Source organism: Alligator sinensis, unplaced genomic scaffold, assembly GCF_000455745.1.
Source record: "Alligator sinensis unplaced genomic scaffold, ASM45574v1 scaffold482_2, whole genome shotgun sequence".
NCBI lineage: Eukaryota > Metazoa > Chordata > Crocodylia > Alligatoridae > Alligator > Alligator sinensis.
Genome location: NW_005842678.1, coordinates 701,915 through 728,198, shown reverse-complemented (window position 1 = coordinate 728,198; position 26,284 = coordinate 701,915). Strand labels below are relative to the sequence as shown.

The window sequence follows — 26,284 nt, the reverse complement described above, 5'->3', positions numbered from 1 at the left end:
ATTCCTGCTTGAAGTATAACTAGAACCATAAAAGTCATCATCCTACTCCATGACAATACCTCTGCATGAATTGTGTTGTCTTTTCTAAAGTAATCTTTTTCCTCTATGCAACTTTTCACTCATGTTTCCAATTCTCTTTCTATTTTTATCCTCAATAGTATTTGAAATGCCACCAAGTTTGTAGATTTAAATTCTGCATATTTTAAGAACATGGTGTTTGTCTCCTGTTCCACATGGTCACTGATGAATTGAGGTAAGACTGGACTTGTAGGGTCCTGATAAATACCTTCCATTTATTCAGTTCATTGCATTATAGCCTTATTCTTAATTTGTGATGTCTTCATTAGTTTCCAATACATCAGCAATTTCTGTTAATTACATATTTCAATTTGCATCGGAAATTAAAGATTTGTTTCAGACAACTCCTGCTTTAGTGGCAGCATATACAAGTTGTTTATTATCATCATGAATAACAATATCACCATCATTATCATCAACAACAAGTTGCAATTAGCATGCATTAAGGTATCTTGATTCCTGTAAGGAGCCCATCACAACTGACATTATTACTCCTCCCCAGTGAAAAGGTTATCAGATATAATTTGGTGGGTTTGGCTTTTATGTATAATATATACATAATATGTAATCTAATATTATATGCTGCTCCCCCCCCCCACACACACACACACAGGTAAAGACTTAAACACCACTGAATTTAGCCTATGTGCCTGCACACATAGGTGTGCACAGTGATTTCTTCCTTTTCCTTAATATTTTTTTCAGTTCAAAATGGCAGGCAAAGTACTTATCTTTTCAAAATTAAACCCTTTTAATGTTCCCAACTGGCTTTCACATTTTTTTACAACAAGCTACATCAGGTTTTGTATTCCTGTGCCAGGCATTTGGGTGGTCAAAATCTCTTAGCCTCTGACCTTCATTTTTTCAATACACCTGGGGTGCACACTACAATCAATGGTTCAGCAATAGCCAAAGACCTAAATCTATTAACAGTCAAAATCCTGCTCTTATGAAAATCAGGAACTTGAGTGACAACCTCTCGGAAGCTTCCAATTAGATTCAGAGATCTGTAATTTAAGACTACTTTTCTTTTGGGATTTTTTTAAATTTCTTATTATAATTTTAAGACCATTCTAAAGCTAAAGACCAAATTGACCGTTGCCAAATTTGTCATTTTCAGTTTAGGAACATCTGCTATTCATTCACTTTCTTCCAATTCTTACCCTGCATTTCTAACAGTAGGCTTGAAAGCAAATTGGCGTGTTGGGGAAGGAGGGAGGGATGATATACAGTATTTTTCCACCACGTGTATTTTAAAAGCATGAGTGGAAAACTTGGAAATATCTGTATTATTTTCTATTAACAGTTTGCATTCTTCTGTGAGCATGTTTTTGATTGATCATTTGCCAGAGAGTTAGATGAAAAGGGGTTACTAAGAAAGCAAGCAGGAAGGTAAAACTATAGCCTTGGTAAAACATCCCTCAAACACAAAATATCGGTTTATAGCTATGAAATAAATGGACTCCTCAGCACCAAAGACAACTAGGCTGTTTGCCTAGAAGAATCTAGAGAGGTAAGCCACTATCGTGGGGTGATGATCTTCCCCTAAACAGAGGAAACAAGCTGATGCAGACACTAATTGAGAATCAGGGCTGTAAGAAGCAGGCTGCAAAAAGGGAACAAGGGTACCAAAACTAAACCACTTCTACCTACCAGCTTGAAAGTATGATAAGCATAGGTCTCATTTCTTTATGTACTTTCTACCTTTGGGCAAAAGTTAATCACTTTGTTCTGAAGGTAGGGCACGGCGATACATTGAAGAGCGACTGGTTCAGAAAGGCATGAGATTATGTAGGTGACAGAAATCTACTTCTTCAGACACTATGAATATACATGCAGAAAGGTATTTTAGTAGAAAGCAGGGATAAAGTGATACTGTTGTGAAGAGCCAAGAGAAAAAAGGAAGGGTACTGTGATGCCCAAAAGTGTCTATGTACTAACAATGCAGCTGGTATCATCCACAAAAGTTAGTGCCTCTTGCATTTTTAGTAGAAAGGAACTTAAATACAAAGAAAAGGGACAGAGGGTGGAGGCACTGTTGAGAGAGGAAAAAAGGGGGCCGAATAGATCGATATTGGATAAACAAGGCAGTTAACCAATAGAAGGACTTAGTGGTAAACAGCTGGAGTTAACAGCTAGACTAGATAATGAGATAGCATTACCTAGTCATTGTTGAGACCATGCTTAACACAATCCAGCCTGTGGATGATTTCTTGTTTCGCAATTTCACATTCAAGTCAATTTTTAAAGCATTGCTGTTTAAAGACAGCTTCCCTGAGGGCAATGATGGAAATGTCCAAGGAGGCTCAAGTGTTCTGCCACAGGCTTTTGTGGGTTTCTGGAACTGATGTCAGATCAATATCCATTCATTTTTTTATATTGGGATTGTCCCATCTCTCCAGTGTAGACAACAGAGGGGCACTGTAAACAGATAATGGCACTGGTAGCAGAGCAGGTGAATGAGCTCTGGATGATACAATTTGTATGTTTAGTGATGATATGGTTTGTACCAATGTGCGGGTACAGTTGGCACCTGTATCTGTAGAAAGGTATCTGGGTCTGAGGGCTTGATGAGAACTGGAATTAGGTAGTCTTGCTGGAGAGATGTCATTTGAGTTTGGAAAGAACGCCTGGAAGATCTAGTTTTCATCCTTCTCCCCCCACCCTTCTCTCCTGGCTACCTTGAGATGGTTGTCATTTTCCAGGAGGAACTGGAGATCATTAATGATCCATCTGATCTGTTCAAGCTGGGGGCATTAAGGAATGACCAGAGGAATTATGTTGTCCTCGTCACGATTAGTCTTGCAGCAAAGTCCAAGTAAGACTGCTAATTTGAGTGGTTGCAATTTTAAGATTGCATTGTAAGTATAGGAAGCCCTATTCATCAACACCATATAAGCTATCACTTGCTTACAGTGCCCCTCTGCTCTCTACACTGGCAGGAAGGGGCAATCCCTACATGAAAAAAAAATGAACAAACACCAATTTGGCATCAATGTCTGGTCAATTCTAGCATCTCCTAAGGTGCCACCCTGCCTTCTGAAGAATCTGCTTGTGTTTCACTGTATAATACTAGAGGTCCTCACTCTAAGCCCATGGCACCAACATCTTTCAACAGATGCCAGTGATGATTGGTTTAATATGCAACATAGCTGGCAACTCGTCTGCAGCCCACAGTGACTGGATCACAGGTTCCCACCTTTAAAAGAGGTAGAGACATAAACCAGTCACTTGAAAGGAGGACTTGTGACAAGCCTACATATGAAAAATGACACAGAGCAATACCTTTTTTCTTAAATCTCAGATGCTTATACAAGAAATCTCAAACTTTTCTCCAGAAGAACAAAAAGCCATATTATTATCACAATGAACAAGAAAGAGGAACAGATTTTCTCAAATTAAATACAGAGAGATCACTTCAAAATCTGAGTTCTAGATTCAACCTTCTCCCAAAGGCAATTGTGTGTATATATATCGAGTTTCAGTTCAGAGCAGTGTTTCATGGTATAATTTCTATGACATTTAGACTACCACAATCAAAATACTTTCATTAAGTTCTGATGCAACTTGGCCTACAATTGATCGGCCTAGCATCAAAACCCATTATTTTAACTTAAGATTTTGGTACCGTTTTCCCCCTTTCATGTTAGTTTTGCATTTACAGTATGCAAACAGTATATGACTAAGTTTCTAGTACTCACAGGCTTACCATCTGGACCAGGTTGTCCAGGATAACCATGGTTCCCAGGTTGTCCAGGATCCCCCTGTAGCAGAATAGTTATGCATCAGTGCACAAAGATATAAGAAACAGAAGTTTATAATTAGCATAAAGGAACCTTTACCCTAGCACATTTCTACTTGGGAAACTAGGCCTTCAAGGGACAATGTTCCATAAACCACTGGCTGCAAGCCCAGACAAATTTTATGGAAGTTCCTATGAGGCAAAGTGCCTGGTCCAATAATCTCTCCATGGGGAAACTGCCATTGACTTATATGTAGGGATTGGAAGACTGGTCCCACATATTGTATCCTATATTTAATTTATAAATCATGAAAACAAAACATATGACAAAACTTCCATTAAAAGGTACTAATGTAGCAATACCACCCTGAGCCAGGATTTGACAGATGCTTGCTTTTAAAAGCCAAAACTCAATAAAAGTAAGAAGCACTATGGACATATTTAAAGCCTTTTAATCAAAGGAGATTCTCCTTTGTACCTCCTCTTAAGGGCTTGGTCCAATGCTTACACAGGTCCAAGGTTTTTTTTCCCCAATGATTCCACTGGGGGAGTTTTTGAATCATGCTCATAAAGGAAAAGAAAGTTACCGTTTCTCAAAGGTCATGTTTACGGTGAGAAAGCAAAAAACACCTTCTTATTCACTGTATTTTCATCTTCTGTGGGGGGGGGGTTGTTTGTTTTTGTAAAGTAAGAGAGAAAAAAAACATCCTAGTCCCTGCATAAATTCCATTGACCTTAAAAGAATTATGAATGGCCCTAACACATTTACTTTTTCAGGAACTTTGGATCAACAGTAAACTGGATTTTGTTCAGCTTCACATATTATAAATTCTGTTCCAATTAAAGAATCAGTACAGCTGATGAAGATTGAGATTATATCACAAATGGTGATCTAAAACTTAGTTTGACTGTGAAAGTCATCTTTTGACACAGAGTGAGAAAATGCAATAACAAACTCAATGATTAACAGAATACCATTATATCATTTTGTACAGAGTCACTAGCAATTCAGATTTTCTTATTGGTTTGGAAGAGGTAGGCTAGCATTTGCAGTATGTTCATGCTGAAAGGCAGCATGGCTAAGCAGCCAAAATTTGAGCCTATCCTATTAGTGACACTGGAGCAGATTCCAGTCCTCACTATAGCTCCAGGACTTGACAGGGAACACAGAAGTTACAAGGGCTCAAAATAAACTCCCCCAAGTAACTATTTTTTAATTAAAATAAAATTAAGGAAAACATTGAGAAATCATTATGAGCAGATTTTTTTTTAATCTTAAGTATTCCCTTGTTAAACAATGAACTTCAGGGTGTGAGATTATTTGTTAGATACAAACTAGGAAATCTGCAAAAGTACAAACATTTGCCTATTAAAAAATAAAATATATATTTATCATATTTACTCAAAATCAATACAAAGTTTTTTCTTCCCATTCAATATCTTACCCTAGATTCAAGATGGGGGTAGGGGGTGGCAGACAGCTGCTGCAGCTCTGACTTTGGCCACAGCAGGGGCTCGATGTTGGAGTCAGAGTCAGATACAGCTGCTGCCTCTGCCCACCCCCTCACCTACCATCTGTAGCCTCTGCCTCCATGCTTGTCTCCCCCACTGCTTACAATCAGTCACAACTCTGACCTCATTCCAACCCAGGGCACAGAGCACGTGGTAGCTCTTCATAGTTTCATAGTTGGTAGGGTCAGAAGGGACCTAAGTAGATCATCAAGTCCGACCCCCTGCCATGGGCAGGGAAGAATGCTGGGGTCAAACGACCCCGGCTAGGTGATTATCTAGCCTCCTTTTGAAGACCCCCTGGGTAGGAGCGAGCACCACTTACCTTGGAAGTTGGTTCCATATCCTAGCCGCCCTGACTGTGAAGTAGTGCCTCCTGATATCTAGCCTGAATCTACTCTCTGTCAGCTTATGGCCGTTATTCCTTGTTACTCCCAGTAGTGCTCAGGGCAACAGGGACTCTCCCACAGCCTGCTGGTACCCCTTGGCCAGTTTACAGACAGCCACCAGATCCCTCTCAGCCTTCTCTTGTAGAGGCTGAACAGGTTCAGGTCCCGCAGCCTCTGCTCATAGGGACTGCCTTGCTCCGCCCTGATCATGCGAGTGGCCCTCCTCTAGACCCTTTTGATGCTGGCCACATCCCTCCTGAAGTACAGCGCCCAGAACTGGATGCAGTGCTCCAACTGCGGCCTGACCAGTGTCGCATAGAGGGAGAGGATCACCTCCTTGCACCTGCTTGTCATGCATCTGTGGATGCATGACAAGGTGTGGTTAGCCTTCCTGACCGCATCCCCACATTGGCGGCCCATGTTCATTTTGGAATCAATAATGACACCAAGATCCTTTTCTGCCTCTGCACTGACAAGAAGGGAGTTCCCCAGCCTGTAGTAATGCTCCTGGTTCTTCCTCCCCAGGTGCAGTACCTTGCACTTGCCAGTATTGAAGCCCATCCTGTTCTCATCCACCCACACCTGTAACCTGTCCAGATCTAGTTGCAGCCTGTCCCTCTCCTCCAGCGTGCCCAGTTTTCCCCACATCTTAGTGTCATCTGCAAATTTGAACAAGGTACTTTTCACCCCCCTCGTCCAAGTCGCTGATGAAGATGTTTGAACAGTACAGGCCCAAGGACCGAGTCCTGGCGGTCCCCACTGCCCACATCCCTCCAGGTCGAATAAGACCCATCCACCACCACTCTGTGGGTGCAGCCCTCCAGCCAATTTGCAACCCATCTGACTGTGTAGGCATCAGTGCCACAGTCACCTAATTTCTTAATGAGAATGGGGTGAGAGACAGTGTCAAAGGCCTTCTTAAAGTCCAGAAAGACTATGTCCACTGCAACACCTGTGTCCAAGGATTGTGTGACCTGGTCGTAGAAGGTCACCAGGTTGGTCTGACAGGACCTGCCTCAAATAAACCCATGTTGGTTGCCCCTAAGCATAATCTCCCCTGCTGGTCCCTCGCAGATGTGCTCCTGGATAATTTTCTCAAAGGAGATTCCCCAGGACTGAGGTAAAACTAATGGGCCTGTAGTTTCCTGGGTCCTCCTTCCTCCCTTTTTGGAAAATGGGGACCACACTGGCCCTTTTCCAGTCCTCCAGCACCTTGTCAGAGCACCACAAGTGCTCGTAAAGCTGCGCCAGGGGTTCCGCAATGACCTCTGCTAATTCCCTCAGCACTCTGGGGTGGAGATCGTCAGGACTTGCTGATTTAAACACATCTAGTCCCACGAGAAGTTCCCTGACTAGGTCCTCACTGGCTCTGGGCCTTTCTTCTACCCAGCCACACAGCAGCAGTGGCAGTAGTTCTAGTGTTCCAGAACTGCTGCAGCTGCTGCTGCAACCACTGCTGGGTGGTGAGGTTGTGGCCAGAGATACCATGTTCTCTCTGCCCCAATCTGGAATGAGGCCAGAACCATGAATGACAGTAAGCAACGGGAGGGGGGACAGGCACCAGGGGTGCAGGCAGCAGGGGGCACAGGCATCACAAACGATGGAGGCAGATGCTGGGGGTGCAGGCAATAGGGAGACAGTTGGCAAGGTGTGAAGGTCAGGCCACTTGCCCATGCCACCTGCTCCCCTGTATAAGGGGGCAGGGGTGGAGAGAGACAAGTTTAGGAAAACCCTCCAAATATTAGATTTTACACATGGAAAGTTATAACAAATTTACAGAGTCAAATGTATAGAATCTAACTGGGGGGGGGGGGTCACCTTTAATTTGAAATAAGCTTGGAGTCAGGTAAATACAGTATCAGAAAGTTATTTTACCAGCTGGTGGTAACCTGTCATAGCCTGACTGCCTTATCTGCTTATCCACTCCCACTAGTTCCAGTGAGAGCAGAACTGAGCCCAGTGTGATTGCACCTTCACATAGTAACCATGCAACATGAAAAGGCAAAATAAAAGACCAAAAAAAAGATGTTTACTTACTTTGGCACCAGGAGGCCCTTGTTTTCCTGGAGGACATACACATGGAGCTGGCGTGGAACCCACATCACTAGGGCCATTCTTGCACTACCAGAAATAAAATCAATCATCAATATAAACACACAAACATTAAATTCACCTTTTGCCTTAGAGACTGGAAATGAACTTTTGCGAATATTTTTGCAGCATTCATCCAGACCTGGCTACGTAAAATAACAACAAAGAATTTACCTGTTATCACTGTGGCTTTCACTTATGATATCTCAAAGCACTTGAAACTCCAATTATCTGATCAGATTAGTCAAGTTTACGTTTTAAGTTGTGATGGCTTTGCTCCAGGCATCTATAATAAGATTTCCCCTTTTCCATCTCTAGACAAGACTTATGACTAAATCCTCACAAAATGTACGACTAATCTGTCATCTTTAAAATAATTTAAATTAACATCCAAAACATCCATTAAATACATCACACTAGCTAGCATTTGTGATGCATTTGTAGTTACTATAAAACAAGTAATCTGTGCGATTGCTTGCTTCAGTAAAGGATCTAAAATAACTTATAAAATATACTTTACTTAAAAATGTTGGGCCTCGGTTTCCCCAAATTTACACTGGTAAATGTCAGAAGTATACAAAGTAAACTTAGTAACACCAGTATAAAACTGGGTTAACTTGGATAAAAACCAGGCGTATTATCCCTTATGATAAATGAATGAATGATCTTCCACACAGCAGATGTCAAAGTTATTAAAAAAACCTGAAAATTTAGATTCTCAGATATAAACTAGTAGATTTTGTATTTAATTTGACACTTCATATTTATATTTTAGTACTGAACTTCTACACCTTGATCTGGAATAATACTGGCTTTAAAAAGAGGATTTCAAAAAAGAATTCTTAGAGTAATATTGATGGATTCCATAACTGAAATATGTTTTATTTGCCTCAAAAATAGTGATAATCTGTAGCTGAACTGGAGTTACTGGCAGCTATTCTTTCCTACCCCTGCCAAAATAAGGTCACTTTTCCCAATACCTAAATGAGAGTTTAGGAGAAGATGCTTCCTTTTACACACCCAGCACTGACAGTTTTGTTCACTAATAATACAGTTCTGATTAATCAAATTATAATGCTTTTAAGTTTTTCAAACCTTTTTCCATTTCTCAGAATAAGCTGCATATTGCCAAACGGTAGAATAATAGAGTTTACAAAAAGATAAATACTACCTTAAATTCAATTTGAGTGGTTTGTGATCAAGCCTACCTCTCCATTCTGAAATAAAAGAAATACAGTATAAGAGTATAGGAATGTGAGAAGCAAAAAAAAAATCTACATTTTTCTAACAAGTGCTAAAAATACTTTATAAATTCTGGCCTGTAGCTAATAGATGCCTTAACGCAAGACTTCCCATATCATTCAATGTATGTGAAGCTACTACTAAAGCACATGAATCAATGTACCTCTGGGAACTTTTCAAACAATGATCAGTGGGAATTTTAAAGCAAACTACAAAGTTAAAATTAAAAATGAGGTGACCAACTCAGTTTTATACAGTCAATGCACAGTTCATGTAGGATGTTCTTCAAGGAGTTAAGGTGTCAATAAAATAAACTACCTTGATTTTTCCTCATTCAATAAAGATATCCCCACAATGTATCATTGTGTGGCATCACAGATCCTACAGGACTCGAAGTCTGAGTAAATCCTCTACACCTGCAAGGGAGTTTGTTTTCTCATTCATTCCCATCTGACTGCATAGGGCCCATCCATAATTTTAAGGCTTGCATGAGTTAAAAGAAATCTCCAGGACTTGCAATATTAGAGAATGATGTGTCCTGAGCTATTTTAGCTGAGAATTATGGCGTAACCTCACTTAGTGAATAACCAACATCATTAATCAGCATTGCTTACAGCAGATTTCCATGCAAGTACTGAGCAACCTGGCTCAATTTATGAATTCCGACACAATTAGAAACCAAGGGAATATGGTCAAAATCCATCTACCCTTTAACTTTTAATTGTACCTTCAGATGTGACCCAATATTTTTGTTTTCAACAAGGTTTCACGGGTGAAGTTTCACAGGTGAAGTCTAAAGTTAATTTATGCCAAAAGCACGTGAAACTGACTGGCAAAAAACAGTATTTTCCTCTGCATTCTTGCCAAACTACTGATAACGTAAATGTGATAGTTTTCATTTGTTTATTTTCTATATCCCATTAATGAGCTCTTAATATTAAATACTCCTTCAATCATTTCATCTAAATTTAAACATGTTGTAAACCTCAATGCCAACATTTACAAAAGCATTCAAAACCCAGCAGCTCCCATTATGATGCATATGGCTAAACATTTTCAAAACAGGTCCATACCAAACCACTTATTTGGTATCTATTGATAAATTAAGTCCTTCTGCCTCCAATGTGCATGCTATTGAAAACTGACCTTAACTGAATCAGTTGTGGGGTTACAAAGGAGGAAACAAAAAAATCTAATATCTGGATACTGAAAATCTGCACCTTTCTAGTTTCTTCCAAACTGGCTACAGCATCACATTTTCCTCAGTATTCTCTTCAGCACCAAAACATGCAAAATATAGTTTTTAAAATACAGACAAGGGCAGCTCCTTTACTCTAATTCAGATCAGTTTGGGCACCAAATTAGCTGTCATATTTGAAAAAGAAAACCCAGCATTTGGGTGTTTAGTTAATTTGAAAATCTGTCCACGTATGTCGTACCAGGAGCTTCTTGGTAGTGAGGACTTCTGTAAATCAAGCCCTTACCTGATTTTCAAAAATGGGAGCTAAACTGTTTTGCAAATCTGGCCCTAACCATGGGTTCTGAGTGCTTTAGACAACATAGCCCTTATGGCTGCATCCAAATATGCAGGCATATGCAGTTTGTGGTGCCGCAAACCTCTTTGTGGTGTCACAAACCACATGCAGGGGACATTAAAATGATACCAATGCTGCAAATGTGCAGCATGGAGCCAACATTTGCTACCAGGAAATCCAAAAGAAAGCAGGGTGGCATATGTGACAGAAGCATGCAACAGAAGACACAGAGGCTCTATCCTTCAGGGAGACACTCCTGCAGTTGTACCCCAGCTCCTCCAGCACACCAGGAGCCAGGAAGAGCCAGGCAAGGGCAGTTTGCCTGAAGCGGGACAATCTGTCCCTCACCAAAGCATACACGCAGGAGCATAAACTTGCAAAAATTAGCAGCACATATTTGTGCCGCTACTATTTTTACTGCTGCAAGTGCACACCCCTGCACATCCGGATGTGGCCTACGTTTTTAGACTTACATACATAAACAACCAACATTTCAATTTATAATGAATTTTAAGGGCCTATCTACACTGTCAGACCAGATTAAATGCTAAAGAATGGCATGGAGCTGCTGTTGGGGAGATGACGAACACATCCTATGTCTGCACCAAAAAATAACTACAGGATCTTGGGATGAGGTAAAAATAGCCCAGTCAGGGTCAGGAGGTGTTAAAACAGCACAGTTTCAGGGCTCTAGAGCAGCTGGGCTTTCCCATCTTCAGGGCTATACTGGGGACACTTGCAGATATTTGTTGGGCTGGGTTAACCCAGTTTAGATCAAATTAACCCATGCTGATCTACAGTTCTCATTAGATGAGAACTAACTGTATATCAGGTGTACCATTTTAACCAAAACCCTATGAATGATTGCACACACAGTCATTTAGATCACCCTAAGCTAGGTTAGGGTGATGAAAATGTAATGCCTGTATTTACCCATAGTCCACACGGACCAGTAGCAAGTAGTTCTGGCATGTTTCCAACATGAGGCTAGTGACCTTCCTAGCTCACTCAAACAGGATGATGATATGCCTTAAGCAGCTGAGCAAAGCGGTCTGCAGGAACTCCATTGCTCCCTGCCCTGTATTAATCCTGATTATAATATGGCATGGATTTCAATTGTGTTTTGCTCAGAACGGATTGTATGAAAGCCTGGACTTAATGGAGTCAATCGCCTCCTCAAGTGGCATTACTTATGGGAAATTCTAAATGAGAAGACTAAAAATACAGTTCTGTTAGACAGATAATGGATTTGACAAAGGGAGTTACCGATGCATGCGATAGCAAAAATACTGTGCACTTAAAGTGTATAGCTCATATGACAGGAAGAACTTAAGGCAATGCACATCTCAAAGCACTTGTCACACAAGACTCAGATCTCTTTGCAATTACTTCATATTTGCATCTTACAGTAAGCAATACTGTTTTAAAAATGCAACACCTATTTGAATGTTCTAGCAGATGTTCCTCCAAGTCCAGAGGCAAGTTTCTTACAATAGTGGTATAAATGAAGAAATGTTTCATTCAAAAGGCCATAATTAAGATAACTCTATTAATCATTTAGAAAAAAAAGTCAAACGATCTTTGAAAGCTTATCCATTATACTCACAAATCCTGGGATTTCACAAGCAGTTTCTCGATTATTTTGTTCTGGGTCACAATAGATTCTTAGCTTCTGTATATCAAACTATAATACAAAACATAAAGAAAATTGTTCAGAAAATTTTAAATATTGATCACTGGAGATGACATTACCTTAGATGTAGTTTTCTTAAATAGTCTCAGTTGACAACATAAGCAAACAAAAAGATCTTTAAAGCCATAGATTCTATATGTCATGTGAGGTTGTACTTATAGGATATAGGCTTGCTGTTCCTGTCAACTCATGTGTACAATTAAAAGCACAGAGGAAAAAGAATGAAGCTTCCCTAAACTCTTAATGCTTTATCTTATGTTTTTGGTTTTGGTTTTGTTTGGTTGGGGTTGTTTTGCTTGCTTGTTTGGCTGGTTGGGCTTTTGTATGTTTTTTCTTACTTCTGCCTCTGTATAATGCCAATCCCATTCATGCCTAATGTACTGTGAAAGCTTATCTCAAATTTTGATCAGAATAATGGTTGGAGTTGGCTGTTCACTGTAGATACAAAAAGACTCCTGAACTTACCCGGTTTTCAATGCCTCAGCTCTGATCTGGATCACAATGGAGCTTAGGACAGAGTTAGGCACCTAGCTGCTGAAATTGGATCACTTCTGAACATACTCAGAAGCCTAAATATAGGTGCCTACAGACCTGTACAGACAATGTGAAGTGGAAACACTTCATGAATGTAGGTTTGTATGAAGTCTTGCATCTGCTGGAAAGGATCCAATCTAGATCAGTTTTGGTAACATAAGCCCTTAAATTCCACTTACAAGTCTACAAATTGACTACTTACCCACTTTACTGGGTAAGCGGGAACTTAGGAACATGCATTAGGTGTTAGAGTGTAATTGTTATATTGTTACAAAGTAATGCATGTACAAGTTCTCCACATTGCCCTAGCATTGACCCTGAGGCAAAGTAAACTGTCCAAAAGCCCGAGGCTGAATCAATACGCTCTTCTCAGGTTAGTCTAAACCAGGGGTCCGCAACCCCTGGCACACGTGCCGAGCGCAGTACATGAGGACATTTTGCTTGGCATGCCGCAGCCAGCCCTGGCTCCAGGTAGCTGCTGCCAGCCATGGTGCCCGGGCTACTCCCAGCAGGGCTTTCAATGTCCCAGCTGCCTGCTGGGAGCAGCCCGAGATCCCGGCTGGCAGCAGCTGCCCAGAGCCAGGAGGCTCCAAACAGCAGGCGCGCCTCGCAGGCTGTGGGGGAGGGGCCTGAGGCAGCACAGCCCTCATCTCTCCCCCACTTCTGGCATGGAGGTGATGACCCCGGCGCAGCTGTTTGTAGCCAGCTCGGGCCCTGGGCAGCTGCAGCAAGCAGCGGGCAGGCTGCAAACAGCTGCACCGGGCTGAACAGCTCCGTCATCAGATCCATGCTGGTGGTGACTGCAAGTGCACCTCAGGGCAGCCTGAGCTGCCCCACTGTCCACCCCGAGGTGCCTGTGCAGTCACCACCAGCACGGAACTGATGACGGAGCTGTTCAGCCCAGTGCAGCTGTTTGCAGCCTGCCCGCTGCTTGCTGCAGCTGCCCAGAGCCTGAACTGGCTACAAACAGCTGCACTGGGCTCATCACCTCCATGCCAGAAGCGGGGGAGAGACAAGGGCTGTGCTGCCTCAGGCCCCTCCCCTACCACCCGCTCCAAGGCGCGCCTGCACACACTGGTGCGGAGCTGATGCCGGAGTCCGGTGCAGCTGTTTGGAGCCTCCTGGCTCTGGGGAGCTGGTGCCAGGCGGGACCCCAGGCTGCTCCCAGCAGGCAACTGGGATGCTGCAAGCACTGCTGGGAGCAGCCCAGGCTATCCCAGAGCCAGGATAGCTGCTGGCAGCCACAGAACCCGGGCTGTGGGGCAGGGGCAGCAGGGCTGGGGAGCAGGGGCACAAGTAGGGCATCCTGCCATGTACCCCTTGCTCTCATTTTGTTTTTCTGTCATGCCAGCACTCCAGCACCTTCCGAGGTAGGCATTGTGGTGTTTTTCGGCACAGAAGATCGAGTCCAGCCCCCTGCCCCAGGAGCAGGAAGTCAGCTGGGGTCATAGGATCCCAGCAAGAAAAACATCCAGGTTTCTCTTAAAGGTGTTCAAAGTAGGTGCTTGAACCACCTCTGGCAGCAGGCCATTCCAGATCTTGGGGGCTCAGACAGTAAAGAAGTTCTTCCTTATGTCCAGCCTGAAACAGTCTTGCAGGAGTTTATAACCATTCAACCTTGTAATCCCTTGGGGCGCTCTGGTGAACAAACGTTCCCCCAGGTTCTGGTGAACACCCCTGATAAATTTATAGGTGGCCATCAGGTCGCCCCTGAGCCTGCACTTTTCCAGGCTGAAAAGTCCCATGCCTCTCAGCCTCTCATCATAAGGTCTGTTTTCCTGACCTCTGATTGTCCGCGTGGCTCTTCTCTGGACTCTCTCAAGCTTCTCTACATCCTTTTTGAATTGTGGGGCCCAAAACTGGATGCAGTACTCCAGCTGCAGCCTCACCAAGGCCAAGTATAATGGGAGAATGACGTCCTGGGATTTGCTTGAGAAACATCTATGGATGCAAGGCAGTGTAGCACTGCCGAGCCTATAGACATGTTGCAGGTTTTTCCTCCCAAGGTGGAGAACCTTGCATTTTTCAGTGTTAAACACCATCAGGTTCTCGTCCACCCATTTCCTGAGCCTGCCAAGGTCAGCCTGGATTACCCCCCTGTCCTCAGGTGTGGATGCTTTACCTCAAAGTTTCGCATCATCGGCAAACTTGGCCAGTCCGCTTCTGACTCCAATGTCCACATCATTAATGAAGATGTTGAACAAAATAGGTCCAAGGCCTTGAGGGACCCCACTGGTCACAGGGCACCATGATGATTGACTTCCATCAACCACCACCCTCTGGGTCCAACCACAGAGCCAATTCCCCAGCCAGCGGATCATGGTGGACCCAAGGTCGCAATTGGCCAGTTTTGCCAAAAGGTGATCACGGGATAACAGATCGAAGGCTGGCTATCCCTCAGGGTGTTGCCATCAGTCAGTCTGTTAGAATGGCCTCCTTGATGATTTTTTCTAAGACTTTCCCCAGGTTAGAGGTCAGGCTGATGGGTCTGTAGTTTGCTGGATCCACTTTCCTCCCTTTCTTGACGGCAGGCACCACATTAGCCTTCTTTGAATCATTGGACACTTCACCAGAGCGCCAGGAGCTCTCAAAGATCCATGCCAGGGGCTGAGCTATGATGCTAGCCAGCTCCTTGAGTACCCTGGGGTGTAAACTGTCAGAGCCAGCTGACTTGAAGGTGTCCAGCCTCTCAAGCTGTTCCTTCACAAGGTCAGCATTGATGGAGGGCAAGGAACCACCCTCACTTAGGTGTCCCTGTCCCGTAATGGGCAGGGGCGTCCCATGGGACTTTTGAAAGACTGACGCAAAGTACCCATTTAGCATATCAGGATGGTTACTGCATATTAGGATATGCCATGATGTTGAGAGACTGAATCACAGATACTGGAGGGGGGGAGGGGTTCATTTCAAGTAATAAAGGGGCATTTCCCTAGAAATGAAGAAACTTTTTTCCCTGCTTTGCACTTCCATTGTTTCTACCAGTCTAGTTTAACTATCTTGAGAGCTAAGTCTTACAAAATACTACATTCTTAAATTCTACTTTTCTTAATTTTAGACAAAATTTCCTGGCGGTGAGATCTATTAAGCAAAGGAACTCCCTTCCTAGGAAATTATGAAGGACCTGTTATTGAAGCTATTGAAAAAAATTAGGATTGCACAAGGGTATAAAAATGTTGTATATGGAATAATTCTGTATTGGCAAAAAGAGCACATGAAATGACCTATTAAATCTCTTGCATCCCTGATTTCTGTGAAATAAATGCCTGACATTATACTAGACATTTGCAACATAAGCCATTCTCTTACACAGAAACATTTTGCAGCATAAAACCTCACTGGGAACAGAGTAACACAGGCTGCAAAGAGCCCCCTCTCCTTTGTGCCACCGTAAAAATCTTTTACAGCAGCACAAAGTAAAAGCAAACAGACTTTCAAGCCCTTTATCACACCACAAATACCAAAAATTCTGGCTGCAACAAAAGATAGTATCCATTTGTTCCACTATTTTGCAGCAGATATTTGTTTGTGGCAGAAAAGTATGGGCAGCCCCCAGCTGCCCTGGGCTCAGTTCTGCACGGTACAAATTATTTCTTTATTCAGAATTCCCCCGCAGAGAGAATTCCTGGGGAGCACAGGATCAAGACATTGAAGCCCTATAAGTGCCCGACTGGTTTTCCCCATTTGCAGTGGCATGCGTCAAGTCAGAATCACCAGGCACACCTTTTCCACCAGGAACACCCGGGCTTTCCTTGCTTGCAGAGGCACACCTCCTGAGTGTTGCCCTGCAAGATCAGGCCCCTGAAGCCCTGGGAGCGGCAGAGGCCCAATCCTGTGGGACAGTGGACAGTATCCCTTTCATTCAAAGCAGATCAGCTGAGCCAGAACACATCCTGGCACAGCTGATTGACTTTATTTGGTGACAGCCACTCTCAGTCACACAAATCATACCATCAACCAGATTTTCTTAATATGTTATAAAATGCATATTCTAATTGTAGAATCACCATAAATAAGCCAAATGCAGAGTACTTAGGAAGAACTCAGTAGTCAAAATTCTGGAGGAATCCTGGATATGAACAACTGAGAAGATGAAAAATACAGTATATATTTTAATAAAGCACTACTGAAGATTTAAATCAGCATTAGATTTAATCAGCACTGAAGATTTTAATCAAGAGTACGGAGAAAAAAGGGAAATGTACATTTCAAAGTAATCAAAATAAAATTGTTCTATTGTAAATAACTCCATATTTTTCAGAACTGCCTCTGACCTTCTCAGTCTAATTACTAATGCCAGTTACCACATTGTTATAAAGCAATCATTGGACATTAAAATGTGCTACTAATTTATTTCATAATCATTTGGAATGCTGATTGCTTCAATTATTTTATAAATCCCATGCGGTACTACTTTTCTGTAACATTTCACAGGGAATGCAAAAGGTGACTAGTGCCTTACGTGGAGACTAGACTACAACATTTGCCATCTTTAAAGTAGGATCAGAGCAGCATACATTATGGGTGCTGACAGGCGTAGGGGAAAAAAACAACAAACACACTTTACCAGAAGCAGCACCCTCTTTTACAAAAAGGTTTTCTAAAATGGGAAGAAGATTTTAGCAATTCAGTATCTCAGCTGTTTCAGTGGCAACTACCTTCCCTCTGCATAAGTAAGGATATAACAAGTGTTGTTGTGTATTTTCACATGACATTTCTTAACTGTGAGAAAAAAAGATTCAGACTTCCCCCTCAGGATGCCTTCAGGCAGTAGTAGAAGGTAAGGGGAAGGCAAAGAGCTTGTCACCAATATTGGATACACTCCCACGGCTTTCTTCCATGTTAATTTTAGGCAGTTCCTGGAGCGCTTAAACCCAGGATTGTCCCCACATTAACACTTGAAACTAAATTTTAACCAAACCGTAGGTGGCTTAAAGTTATACCACTTGAGGGCAGGTTTCTCTCTGATGTGCTCTGAAGGAATGAGAGAAAGTAAACAAAAGCCCCGAGGTGCCTTACGTGCTGGGCAGGGGAGGTCAGGAGAGGAAAAGCAGCCGGCAGCAACAGACAGAGAAAAGTGAAAGCAGGCAACGCTGACAGCATGGATGGCCAGCGGGGCTACAGCTGGAGACCAGAAGGGAAGAGAAGCAAATCACCACACTTCTGGGACAGCATTGCACTCCAGATTGGAGAAGGGAGGCTGCTGAGAGGTATTTTCAGTCCCAGAGAGGGGCAGAGCGGGGTCGATTCCCTGCGAGCTGCAGAGAGAGGAGCGGCTGAGTGTCCCGGCAGGCAAGTGTTGCAAACCCTGCCAGAGAAACGCTGCAGGTGTGCCCCAGAGGAGGCGGCAGGTGCAGGACTGCCCACACAAGGCTTCTGATAATCCCTGGTGAGGAGTGACAGCTGAGGATACAGGAGGGAGGCCAGAAGGAATTGCTGTTTTCAGGTTAGAACCTCGCTGCACCTGGGAGAGATCCCACCCAGACTCTGAATGTTCACGAGTAAGCTGGGGCAGGCCTGTGCTGAGCAGTGACTGGGTTTTTTCTCTGTTATTATTTGGACATGAGAGCCTGACCCCAGGTGATGGGGACATATGGACTGAGTCTGACAAAGAGACTAAGAGCAGTCGGGTTTGACTTTCTTTTGGATATTTGAGTACAGGCCAAGGCCAGCCCCTGAAAAGGTGTGTGCCTAACTAATGCCGACAGTCACCCTGGTGGCTGACAGCGGAACAGTAGACCAATAGGCAGCATTAAGATCTGGCTGCAGAGAACTACGAATACCATCTGGAGAGGCTAGGGTGGGGTAAAGGGAGGTTGGAGCACCACAGAAAAAAAACAGGGATTGAGACCTGGTAGGATCACCTTGGGCATTTGCCTCCTAGCAATATATCAAAGTTGTGACCGGTGAGAAACATAAGAACAGCTTCCTGGCAGACCAGGTGATCCAAAGTCGATGTCCACCCTGTCATTGCCTTGAGCTCAGGATAGTGGCAGTGAGTCCTACTACACCAACAGTCATCACATGCATGTTATGCAACTTGTGTTCCATTAAATGAGTGGCCACTCCACACAGATGAGCTGCCCAACTTGCAGTTCTCCAGCATTACAGGATAGTGTCCCCTTCCCCATCCTCCTGTTCTGTGTGGACAAACTTTCAAGCCCTTGAACTCTACAGGAGGCAGTTCTGACACCCAGCCAACTCCCCCTCCTGCCCCAAGGTGTCACCTTCCCATCCCCAGGGTTGCAACCACATACAAACAGCCTGCAGAGCACATGCCAGCTAACCAGGTCACTGGGCACAGACAGGTCCAGAATTATGGTCTACTGTGGGCAAGGGGGAAGAAAGTAGGAACAGTGCCTTCCCTCACCGCTCCCAGACACCCCAGGAAGCTTGACCAGAACCCCACATACCCTAGGCCCAAATCCCAATTTATTAAAATATGTGACCGTCTTGAATTTACTTCATCTTTATTTTTTAAATTCTTTTCCTTTTTATCTTATCCTTCAGTGTCTGACTTTCATTTCACCACCCTTCCCCACCACCATTTCCTTTCCACATCCCACTTCATTACCCACCCCCATCCCGTTAACTCTCTACCTCCCAGCTTCATGTTCCCATGCACCCCATCTCACACACCTCCAACTAGAGCAGGGATAGGAGCCTGTCTTGGCTCACAAGTCCTGTAGTGGCAACTGACAATTGTAGCTCCAAGTCAGGCCCCAGTCTGCCAGCCCTCTAGTGGAAAGTCACAAATGTGCAGTGTTGGCTTTGGATTTAGGACCCAGATGCCTTGTTCCAGGGGGGACCCAACCCAACCCTCAGACCAACCACGATCTTTCCATTCAATAATAGGCAAATTTATTGATACAGTTGTAACAGAAAAGAAACAATACACAGTCAAGACATTCTATATATTACCAATCCTTGGGCTGTCATCAGAGTCAAGAAATGACAGGCCAGGACACAGGCTTCACTCTGAAGGCTCTCGCTTATGTGTCAGATGTCAGCAGCCTGAAGGTGGGATGCTGAGCCCCCACAGTGTGGTGTATAAGACAGGCTTGTGGTGTGCCCTCTGTCTATGGTGGCATTGGGGACCCCTCCCACAGAATGGAGACAGGGACAGTCCTGGGATTGGGGGGGGGGAGGGGGGGGAGGGTTGTGCATACATGTACGTACAGGCACACACACATACGCCAATAAGCCAATTCCCAAAAAGGAAACCTTGAAAATGGTATTTAAAGTCATGATACAACTGGGGGACAGTCAGAGAAGGTCTTTAGCCTTAAGGTGTGACTGCTCCAAACTTAAGCTAGCACTAACACTGATCAACATTACAGCAGCTCAAAGTGCAACATGCATCAAGGCCCTCAGAGGCAGAGCTCAGATTTAAAATAATTAATTACTGAAGTTAGAAGTTGGGGGAGGGGCTTGCTTATATCACTTGTGTGGGGCTTGATTTTTTTGAGGCATCAAAAATGTTTTTCACCCTCCCACACGTTAGTTTTAAATACACACTACTACAAAGATATAACTTGAACAAAATACTCTTTTTAAACACCCTTATGGACTTCTGGGGTACCCTTATGGCAAGAATGGACATGTGTTTTAAGCTGTCCACAAGATCACCACACAAAATGCTATGGCCAAGCAAACTCTATTCAGAATTAGTACTAATAGAAACATTAACTTGAAATGTTATCTACTCACAATCAGGCAGTACCCCATCCTTATTCTCCCTGACAATATCTGGGCTCTTAAATATATATTTTCCTATTTTTCTACAAATAATTTTCTCTACCCAGTAATTGCCAGGCTATTTTTATACTAAATTTAAAGCCAGAAAGAGTTTATAATAGTATGGAGAGTGTAAAAGTCCATGGAAAAAGAAGGCTCCAGTAGAAAGTCTCAGGAAAAATATTAATTTAAATATTAATAAATATTCCTGTGGAATATTCCTGTGGAAATGATCGAAAAGGTTATAAACAAGTTGGCGTCATACAGTATTTTATACTTACTTGCACAGTTTCCTCTTTCCCAGTGTACTTTCCTATTTGGGTTAATCCGCTGATATATATACCCAAAACAGGATGTAATGGCTTCATTTCAATTTCTTGATCATCCATGTACAAAGTTACATAGTCTTCTGTTACCAGGAGACGAATCTGATGCCAGCCTTCATCAAACAATGTCTAAGAAAAGAGAGAAAATAAAAAGAGAAGCTTAAAAATAGAATTTCCTAAATTTAAAGAAATACAGCATTTGATTCTAACTTTTCATAGTAAATGAAGCTGATTGTTTGTCATGGTAAACTGTATCCCAGGTCTGTCACAGCAAAATGTACAGAACCACAAGTGTATAAAAAATATTAAAATATCACAAAGGCACTATATATTGAGCACATGAACCTCTGTTTTACATCTAACCTTATGCTAAACCAGTTATAGGAAACAACAAATTTGCCCAAGTCCCACTTTCACTTTGGACTCTAAATCTCAGGGGAAAGATGCAACTTGGGTACTTTGGGAAATATTACACCTTTACTTGTGGAAAAAAAAACTCTCTAAAAACCCTGGTAACAAGTATAATCTGAAAAGACTAGTTAAGCACTACAATTCTGTTAAGAGCTGTTAATATTACATAATGGGCTGATGGCATATACCTAGCATTAGTCAATCACCCCAAGCAATCATTTCATGGTCAATGATAAAATGAGAGATGTCAGAAAGAAAGTTTATAACACTGTCCACTCTATTCTTACAACTAATCCCTTGGGCTACTCTCTGTGGCTTCTCAGAAAAAAGCATGTTTAAAGACTTCCTTTTGGATGGAGGAGGGGCCTTCATGACTATTATGTTTCCATTTCTTTTCCAGAAAGTTACAACTTTTACATTTAAACAAATATTTAACAGCAACCACTTATTCTCCCAGTAATACGATGATAACATCTTGGGACACTTTCAACTGAAGGAAAAAGATTATATTGAATTTTCTTCTATTCCTAAACTTAAAAAATGAACAATTCTAGTTTATAGTAGACAAAACCCCATTAAAATAAGAACATTCATCATTTTGGACTGTTTCATCTCATTTTGTCCAAGTTATCCCTACGTTATCATTACCATGTTATCGGCAAAGTCATTCCCCTCCACTATGACCCAGCCAAATGAGGGGATGCAAACCCAATGGATCTTAACAGTATATATAAAGACCAAATGGAAAAGACTATCAGTGTGCATTGTCTTGCTCTTCCCACAATTCCTTGGATGCTTGTCCACAGGAGGATCATGGACATGAGTAACTGTGATCAAGAAAAGGTGGGTCACACCTAAAGGGAAGTTGGATTTCATGGGGGACAGCAAATCTCAAGGCTACGATTCCCATGCACAATCCCACAGGGCCGATTCACTAGAGCAGGACTGTCCAACTTCTCAGCACCTGGGGGCCACATGCACTGCATACCACAACAGTAGGTGCACCCCACAGACTGTACTGGGATGATCCCCCCACATTGCACCACGAGCCCACACCTTCCCCCTGCTGCAGCACATGCCCATGTGGGCAACCACCCTCACAGCTGCAGCAGTCCCATGCAGCCAGACATTCCCTCTCCCCTATAGGTGCACTATGCAACCCACCACTGCAGCATGCCCATCTGTGGGCACCCGTCCTTCACTCTGGTTTGTGTAGCCCTGAAGTCACCCCGAGTGCTCCATGCTATGCTGTGCCACTAGTTGGGGGGAGGGGGGGGGTAAACGACCTGTGGCCCATCTGAAGCCAAGGAGACACAATTTAGCACCTCACAAGCCACATGCAGCCCCAGCACACAGGCCACCAGTTACAACAAAATTTATGGAGCTGTCATCATTGTCTCTCTGTAATATAAAACTCTTCAAATACACCTTTCCTGAAAAGTATAACCTGGTCACCAGCAAAGAATTAGCCAAAAGGCACAGTTGTGAGATAAGTAAAGAAATGATAAGGTCTCACTTCCATTGTCTCTCATGGATCTGCAAGTTCACTACCAGTCCTCTACCTGAAATAATTCTTGGAGGGGATGATTCAGTCCCATGTTTTTATAGATTTTTACCACTAGTTAGTGTTTATCCATTGCAACAATAAGTTGAAAACATGACATAAACCATCAACTCTCTCATTAAGTAAAAGAATTTATATAGTTACCCAATATTTTAGGAACACTATAGCTTAATGCTTGGAAGAATAAATCATTGTACATGACATGATAAAACTGGCAGGCTCCTATACAATATGAAATATAACACTGCCTTTTAATTTGTTTTGTTCTTTTGTTCGTTCTTCTGTTTTGCAAATCATCCTGGTCTCTTATGGTAAGACATCTTGAGCCTTTGTTGGGAAGGGGCACGATAAAAATCGAATATATAACTAAATATTTTTTTGATGGCAGGAGGCTTACATATGAATAAAACTATGCTAAAAGTAACTTACAGTATTTTTTTTTAAATAAAATTGCATCTGGGACACTTAAAACATTTGGATAAACAGAGATTCTAACAACTTCTACAGTATCGAAGTCCATCTCTAAAACTGGATTTTTTTAAATTTAAGGGACATGTAATAACATGGAAATCTAGCACTATAATAGAGAATACATTTTTCAACTATTGTTAATCTGTAGAAAGTTGAAGTGTATTCCAAACGTCCATATTATGTGTCATCTTTGTGAGAATCTGCAATTAGCCATGTCTAAATGGGTAGCACATGTATATATAATATACATATTAAAGTAAAATATATGGGAGCACAACTCCCATATATATTACTGGAAGTTGTGGATTCTCAGCCTATCTAGGTATCATCAAGCCCCACATAGCTTTTAAGGAGTTCACCTGGCTATTTTGATATGTTCTTGACTTCTCACACAGGCAAGAGTAAACAAAATACATCTCAAAACCAAAACAATCAGTTGCATTTTTCTGGATATAGTACGAATTCGAATATTTACCTTAACACGAGGTTCAGTAAAAGTAATAACCTGAGTGCCATTTATTAAGCTTGTAGTAGTAAATGATAATGTTTTATCTTCCCCATTTACAGTAACTGCTATTTGTGGCTTCCCATCCAGGCTTAGAATCCTCCATAAATCCCACGTTTTCCCGACCTTAAACCTCTGAGTGGAGACAAACACATATGATGGAGGAAGGCCTTCTGGAAACACATTCCTGGGGAGGGAAAGATTCTAAATGGATGAATTCTGAAACAAAATTGCCCTTATTTCAAACAAAGTATTGTGTCTCGCCTTTTTTTTCCTAACAGCTTCCTAAAATTAAGCACCTTGTAAATTCTGTTAAGTCAATACGCGATGTTATTTCATAAGCTTTTGCATTAGAAGATGGAATCTGAATTCTCTTTTTAACCTTCTTCTTCACACCCAATCCTGTGAGAATATCAAATCCTTTTTCATCTCGAGATGCCACTGGAATTCTTGTTGGACAAACAGATTCTGTGAAGTAATAAACATACAGAGCAGTTAACGTGTGGTTCAAAATACAATTCAGAGGAAATATGTAACAACAACTCTACTACGTGGACTTAGGCAATCAATTCTAAATACTCTAAACTACTATTCAACAAGCATTTGTTTGATAAATTATATAAGTTTTTATTCAAAAGTTCATCTTTTCCATTTGAAAGCCAAACCACTATGGAGGGGGAAGACAATTTTCTATGTCAAATATTTTCTTTTCTTTCTTGGAATATTTCAGAGGAGAATGAATAATAAATGAAACCATAAGTAAATAAAAAGAGTCCAGGAATGGAAGGAAATGGAAGTTCCATCATGTTCCCCTTTCCCAGGAGTCCTCCTAAAGTGCGTTCATACAGCACTAAACATTTTGGAATTCTGAGGCTCTGTGGGCACATATACACATGCAATTAATGTGACTGAATAATCTCCAGTGCAATTTGTGCTGAAGTAAAATTAATCCCAACACCACCATCTACAAGTGTGTTTAAGCGCAGTAATTTATTCCACTGTTGGATAGTACCTGCGTCTGACAGGACTATCCTATCTGGAGTAAATTCGTCTACTGCACCTTAATTGCAGCACAGATGGACATTGGAGCAGGTGGATGTGTGCGCTCTTGGGGACCTGGTGGCAGTTCTCCCAAATAAAACACAATCTTGAAGCAACAAGCAATAATAAGTAAGCCAACAACCAAACAACCTACTTGTAGCAAGCTGTTTTCACAGTCACAGTCATAGAGAAGCAGGGCTGGAAGGGACTTCCAGAGGTCATCTAGTGCAACCCCCAGCCTGAGGCAGAATCAGTCCTATCCAACAATCCCATACAACCGTACTGTAAACTCTACATAAGACTACCCTCAACCCTGACACAACACAGACCTGACACCCTAACCTGCCACAGGCAAAGCAGGGGAACCAAACCCTTCTGCCCTGTCCCAGGAACTCCTTGGCTCTGGCCCCAACACAGAAGCCTGGCCCCTCCTTATAAAAAGAGGTTTTGCTCACAGCCTTCTTCCTCCTCTTCTGCTTATTCTTCTGGGAGCTTTTAAGGTCTTGGAGGGACACTGTCAAAATGTCCCACAGCTGGGCTTTCCCAACAGGGCTGAATGTTGCCTCTTAAAAGAACATATCACCCCATTACAGATATGTAATATGAAGCATAGTGATTTTGGCACATGTGTAAAATTGACATTTAGGGCTCAACTCTATCAGCTATTTTTGGCAGCATATCAGCCACTCTAGATAACTAGAAGCAGACACTATTCTCTGTTTCAAGGGGCATATATGTCTAACAAATTGCTATTTTAATCATTAAATAACTAGCCAACACCAGTTCCTTCTCAAATTCATGGGACTGATGTCCTAAAAATGCCTCTTGATGCAAGTACATGCATAACCAGGTATTCTGGCATTACTCCAAGGAATTTTGTGTCTTTCCCAACATGGTGTTCCAGGAACACCATAGATAGATGGTGTCCTTTTCCCACTACAGGAATGATCCAGGTGCTTCACCATCCAACTCTGATGACTGATATTAAAAAGTCCAGCTACATGAAAAAAAATTATAAAAGAAAGGACAGTGAGAGCGAGAGAGACCAACAGCTTCATTTAACTTATTCGGGTAATTAATGTGTGATCAGCTTTCCTCTCTCTCTGCCAGAGAGTACAGAGCTCTGAACAAACCTTGGGATTTTATAAAAAAAGAGGGGCCTTGTAGAAGGGCCAAATAGAAGAATCACAGATAAGTAAACAATATTTTACAGTGCAGAAGCTGTTCCATCCAAAAGGGAGTTCAACAGCATAGTATTGTAATATAATAAAAGCCTTAGTCTGTCTGTCTGTAATTCTCTGGGCCAACTGTGTATGTGCCGCCGAGAGGGTGCATGCCGATTGCCTGCAAGGGTCTGGAGTGTTAAGGACAGATGGGGTGATGGAGATGCTGCACCCCCCCCCCACCCCCAACAACAGC

General features: G+C 42.5%; 1 protein-coding gene across 2 annotated transcripts in view; it reads right to left on the bottom strand.

The window, feature by feature from the left end:
- The window catches only part of COL21A1 (collagen type XXI alpha 1 chain), a 231,873-nt gene that overhangs the window by 138,929 nt on the left and 66,660 nt on the right, over window positions 1-26,284 (bottom strand). For both annotated transcript variants that reach the window (XM_006033922.3, XM_025215851.1), the window contains 7 exons: window positions 24,124-24,292; window positions 23,795-24,011; window positions 20,829-21,002; window positions 12,193-12,270; window positions 9,018-9,026; window positions 7,756-7,839; window positions 3,780-3,842 (listed from right to left, as the gene is read on the bottom strand). In XM_006033922.3, the coding sequence (XP_006033984.1) occupies window positions 3,780-3,842; window positions 7,756-7,839; window positions 9,018-9,026; window positions 12,193-12,270; window positions 20,829-21,002; window positions 23,795-24,011; window positions 24,124-24,292 (794 nt within the window). The remainder of the gene's footprint in view (window positions 1-3,779; window positions 3,843-7,755; window positions 7,840-9,017; window positions 9,027-12,192; window positions 12,271-20,828; window positions 21,003-23,794; window positions 24,012-24,123; window positions 24,293-26,284) is intronic.